This window comes from Drosophila eugracilis, unplaced genomic scaffold (assembly GCF_018153835.1).
Source record: "Drosophila eugracilis isolate 14026-0451.02 unplaced genomic scaffold, ASM1815383v1 contig_2088, whole genome shotgun sequence".
NCBI lineage: Eukaryota > Metazoa > Arthropoda > Insecta > Diptera > Drosophilidae > Drosophila > Drosophila eugracilis.
The window spans coordinates 3064256-3069248 of NW_024572964.1; the positions used below are offsets into that span (position 1 = coordinate 3064256).

Below are 4993 nucleotides of genomic sequence, written 5' to 3' on the forward strand. Positions count from 1 at the left end.
AAATGTGCAGCTTACGTTTGGTTGTCAATATAGAGGCAGGTAGGGGGCATCTCCCTTCGTTGTTCAAACATCTTCAGTTCTCTCTTTACTTTCCAAATGTTTGCGGCAGTCAGAATAAACATGGTTAAATCAAAAATACTCCCGAGAGTCCACACTAAATACCAGGAAGATAAAGGTATAACTAACAGTTTATGGTCTGTTAAGAAACCTAAAAACTCTTAGTTTTCTATAATGGGATTAAAGTATTTTGGATTCGTGATTGTTAAACACTACGTTTTTTCGCATAAAAAGACAAAATCATTTCTTTTTGAGCTCATTAACTTGGCATAATTTTTCTGTTTTCTTAATTTGGCATATCGTATAATTACCTATAAAAACTAATTCATCTACAGCTAAAGCGTCGATTAATAAATATATTGCAACCATTATCCATACAAAAACATTGTAAACCAGGAATTGATGATGATGTTCTTCGAATGCGATCGATCTGAAGACTTGCCACAGGTGGAAGCTTATGACGGATAACCAGGTATTCCAAGTACCGAACACAAAGACAATAATTAATCCTGCAATGGGTAAAATTATTGAAAATCTAGGCAACTCGAACAGAACACTTAACTAAAATAATCGTTCTCTTTAAGCTCTTCCACAAACGTGGTCATCAAAATAACAGTAACTAGACTAAATAGGCTGCAGACAACGCACTTTCCGAGCGTATTCCGCAGCTCCTTTAAGTATAGATAAACGGCAATAGTAAGAGCATGGCAGATAACCGATATCACATCGACTAAAATAAAAGAAAAAATACATATAAGTTAAAGGATATATTTTTTGTATTAAAGAAAAAGCAAAAGTTTTAGTCTTGATTTAAAATAGATCCACAATTCTTTAATAATTTGTAGTGAGAACAGCACCGAACGAATATAAACTCATCTTGATTAAATAACCTACTACACTGAAAAGCAAACGCAACTGGGCTAGAAGTCCACAGCATAAAGCTCAAATCGATATCAGTATTCCCTCAGGACATAAGTGCAGATTGTATGTTAAGTAATATTTATTTGTCATACAAAACACTCTTAACTATATAAATATACCATATAAGGGAAAATGCACGAAGTCAGTAAGAATTTCGAATTGGAAGGTTACCTGGGAACTGATTGAACAAATAAAATTTAGTTTTTTATAAAAAGGTAAAATTTTTCCTAATAGGTTCCTAATTGTAACAGGTTATATTTACATATATTCTTACATTTAATTTAAAACGAATTTTTTTGGCGCCAATGAAAAAATATAGCCTATAAATACCGAAAAAATACCGCTACTTGATTTATCGATAACGGTGATCAGCTGTGATCATCGATGATGAACAGCTGATATGGTTCGCGAATTTCTGAATTGTTGTTGCGCTTTCTGTGTTGGACTTTGAAACGTTGCTGCTCGAGCTTAAACAACAAAAGTTACTCAATTCACACAGCTATCGAGTGAGAAGCCATGTTCCGGACACGGGTGCACCGCAATCTGTCGTGGATCTCGACAAATTCGTCTCGAACCACGACCACTCATGGCCAGCATTACCAATATCTACAGTGTTCCAAGCTACCGACGCTGTATTTCCAGCGCTCCTTACCAAGGTTACCCATTCCTCTACTGGAAAACAGTTGTCGGCGCTTCCTGGAAGCCACGCAGCCGTTGCTCTCTTCGGCAGAGCAGACGGAAACAAAGCGAACGGTGGAGCAATTCCGCCAGGGAATTGGAATGGAGTTGCATGCAAAATTAAAGAACCACGATGCAGATAACAAGCATACTAGCTATATATCACAGCCCTGGTTCGACATGTATCTGGCCGATCGGGCGCCCCTGCCTCTCAACTATAATCCGCTGCTGGTGATGAAAAGCGACCCGCGACCGGAGTACCAAGCCCAAGTGGTAAGGGCAACAAACCTAATCATCAGCTCGCTGCGATTTTGGCGATCCCTGCAATCGGATCTCCTGGAGCCGGAGGTCTACCACATGAATGCCAAGAAAAGCGACACCGCCAGCTACCGCAGGTGGATGAAAGTGGCCCCTAAGGCATTTGCCACATACGCCTCGTACGCCTTTAAGGCATTCCCGCTGGACATGAGCCAGTACAACCGTCTTTTCGGCACATCCAGGATTCCCAGAATTGGCATAGATGAATTGGTTCAGTCGCCAGACTCCAAGCACATTCTGGTGATGCGACGCGGTCATATGTATGCTGTCAATGTCCTAGACTCGAGCGGTTACATCGAGAGCCCAAGTGTGATTTTGGGCAGGCTAAGGGCTGTAATCAAGCTGGATGCAGACCGCGAGGCAGCCGATGTTCCACTTGGTGTTTTCACCTCTGGACAGCGAGATGAGTGGGCCAAAAGCAGGCAGCAGTTTGTCAGTAACCCCAAGAATGCCAATCTTCTGCAGAGCGAGGTGGATGCGGCACTGTTCTGTGTTTGCTTGGATGGAGAAGAGGATGGAGTCTTTGACGAGGACAGGCAAGAGCCACTTCTCAAGCATCTACTGGCGGGGAAGGCGCAGAATCGGTACGCAATCGTGATTGAGTAGATATAGTATTCCCGATTCACAATCATATCTTCTTCGCCCACAGTTGGTTCGACAAATCCATATCCCTGTTAATCAGCGCGGATGGCACCACGGCGATAAACTTCGAGCACTCGTGGGGTGATGGTGTTGCTGTGCTCCGCTATTTTAACGAGCTATACAAGGACACTCTCAAGCAGCCGTTTGTTTCAACGGAGACGGTGCATACTCCTGCGGAAGGGGATTTCAGTAATGTACGACCCATAAACTTCGAGATCGACGATGCCACAAAGTCGGCGGTTTTGGAAGCCTTTAATAAAAATGCCAGCATTGTAGATAGTCTGGACATGAACCTGCTGAAGTATCCACATATTAACAAGCCAACTTGCAAGCAGTACGGCCTTAGTCCCGATTCCATCATCCAGCTGGCCTTTCAGCTAGCCTATCGACAAGCCTACAGTGGCTATGTGGGCAGTTACGAGTCCTGTAGCACCTCCGCTTTCCGGCATGGACGCACGGAAACGATGCGACCGTGTACAAATGCCACCAGGGACTTTTGTGAGGCTATCCTGCAGCCGGAAAGGAGCAAACCTAGTGCGGCAGAACTGCGAGCGATGATCGACAAATGCAGCAAGGTACATGGCCAACTCACCAAGGAGGCGGCTATGGGCCAAGGTTTTGATCGACATCTCTTCGCCCTTCGGCACACGGCCCAAAAGGAGGGAATACCCCTTCCCGATCTCTACGAAACAGAGGCTTATAAACGCATTAATAACAACATCATCAGTACCTCAACTCTGGGATCAGATGCCCTGCTAGCGGGTTCATTCGGTCCGGTAGTTAGGAATGGCTTCGGAATTGGGTAAGCCCATATTGCTTATATGTAAAAAGTGTATAATACATTTTTCTTTCAGCTATTCGATCCAAAACGATTTTGCAGGCGCTATCGTCACCACCTACAAAAACCAGGCCGATGGAAAAGTCTTTATAGACAGCCTGGAATCGGCATTTGATAAAATTTGCGCTGTCATTCAGCAAAGCAGCAGTGGACAGAAATAGGAGAAAACCCCAAGGAGTCCAGCCCCGTCGTACGATAATAAGGCTTAAAAAAAAAAAAAAAAAGAGATTTATTTTAATGCTTTTACACTGTATCCCAAATGTCTGAATTGCAATATCTTACTTCTAGCCTTAGAATTTATAGATTATACACTGAAAACATTCTACCCCATCTTAAACATATGCGTCTGTTCTTTTATCCAGTCTGCTTTTATGGCTTTTGCGGCTGAAGGAATAATAAATTGGCTAACATATTGTAGGGATGCTGCAGGCCTGACAATTGCAATTAAAAGAGAGAATAACTTACCACATAAAACATACAAGAAACTTCAAAGGAAAGTAAACCGTTTTAAGGGAAATATAAGTATGTAAAAATTTGTCCATTTTAAAAGTAATTCAAAGTATGCTATGCTTGTTAAGCCTATGTTTTCTTAGGGAAACAACTTTCCATTCTTTGTTTTCTTAAGGAAAATCAATAGAAAAACCATTTGGAGTATGTTATTGAGCGAGCTCTCTTTCAACACATGTCAACTTTGACCTTTCATTGTCACTTAACTTTAACAAGATGTGCGTCCACGCATACTGACACTCCCTTCCTAACTTGTTTACCCCCAAAGATTGTGAAAATTGTGAAAACCCTTGCATTAAGCAGTTTCTGATTAAGGTTTTCCCGCACGCTGACCCAGAAAACTTTCTTGCCAACCCCTTGTGGGCAAGTTGTGGCCTTTTGATTTGAGCCCGCGCACGTCAATCGCAAACGCCGGCTGAAAGTTTATCCAAATATTAGCTTCGGGCTGGATATGTGGATGTCGCTAAATGTGCTAACATTATCAGTTGATTTATCGCCAAATTTTGTTGCCAACTGGCGTGGCGTTGTAAAAATTAATTAACTTGCTCGTAGAGGTCTTTCTGATATATGTATACAAGATTCCGCCTTAATGGGCGACATTAAAAATTAAAAAGGAGACATTCCCGCAGCGAAGCGGTCATTAAAGCCAAGTAGATTCTCCCTGCCAGTGGCGGACAATTAAAAACATATTAAACTGACGTGCCGGCAAGGATATGGATGTGGATGTGCAGTCGGCGTGTACAAGGATGTGGGTTGATGATAAATGTGCGGTCGCCTGGATTTAATATTGCGCATACGCCGCCGTCGCCTGGCAGCTCATTAAATTATTCAAAAATGAGACTCCACTGGCCGTCCAGCTGGCTACATAGTTGTGGCATTATATATATGTACATATATATCCTAGTACATTATCCTGTTGGACCATTGTGGTGAGGACATGCGACATGTGACTGTAATAAAATATCCTAACGTGCACTGCCTGCAGATGAGCTCTATCCAGGTTATGCTTGCATTCTAAATTTCTATTTTTTA

At 42.3% G+C, this 4993-nt stretch overlaps 1 protein-coding gene across 1 annotated transcript; it reads left to right on the plus strand.

The window, feature by feature from the left end:
- The first annotated feature begins 1392 nt into the window (after nucleotides 1–1392).
- On the plus strand, nucleotides 1393–3791 carry LOC108108173 (carnitine O-palmitoyltransferase 2, mitochondrial). Its single transcript, XM_017216115.2, has 3 exons — nucleotides 1393–2558; nucleotides 2624–3418; nucleotides 3471–3791. Exons 1-3 carry the CDS (start codon nucleotides 1495–1497, stop codon nucleotides 3613–3615), a joined length of 2004 nt encoding a protein of 667 aa, XP_017071604.1. The 5' UTR covers nucleotides 1393–1494; the 3' UTR covers nucleotides 3616–3791.
- Nucleotides 3792–4993: the final 1202 nt, after the last annotated feature.

What these genes read in the sequence shown, in the direction of transcription:
- LOC108108173 (XM_017216115.2), top strand. Translation starts at nt 1,495, where the DNA reads ATGTTCCGGACACGGGTGCACCGCAATCTGTCGTGGATCTCGACAAAT. An exon ending in GCGGGGAAGGCGCAGAATCG is followed by an intron (nt 2,559 to 2,623) that starts GTACGCAATCGT and finishes CTTCGCCCACAG; the next exon opens with TTGGTTCGACAAATCCATAT. An exon ending in AGGAATGGCTTCGGAATTGG is followed by an intron (nt 3,419 to 3,470) that starts GTAAGCCCATAT and finishes TTTTTCTTTCAG; the next exon opens with CTATTCGATCCAAAACGATT.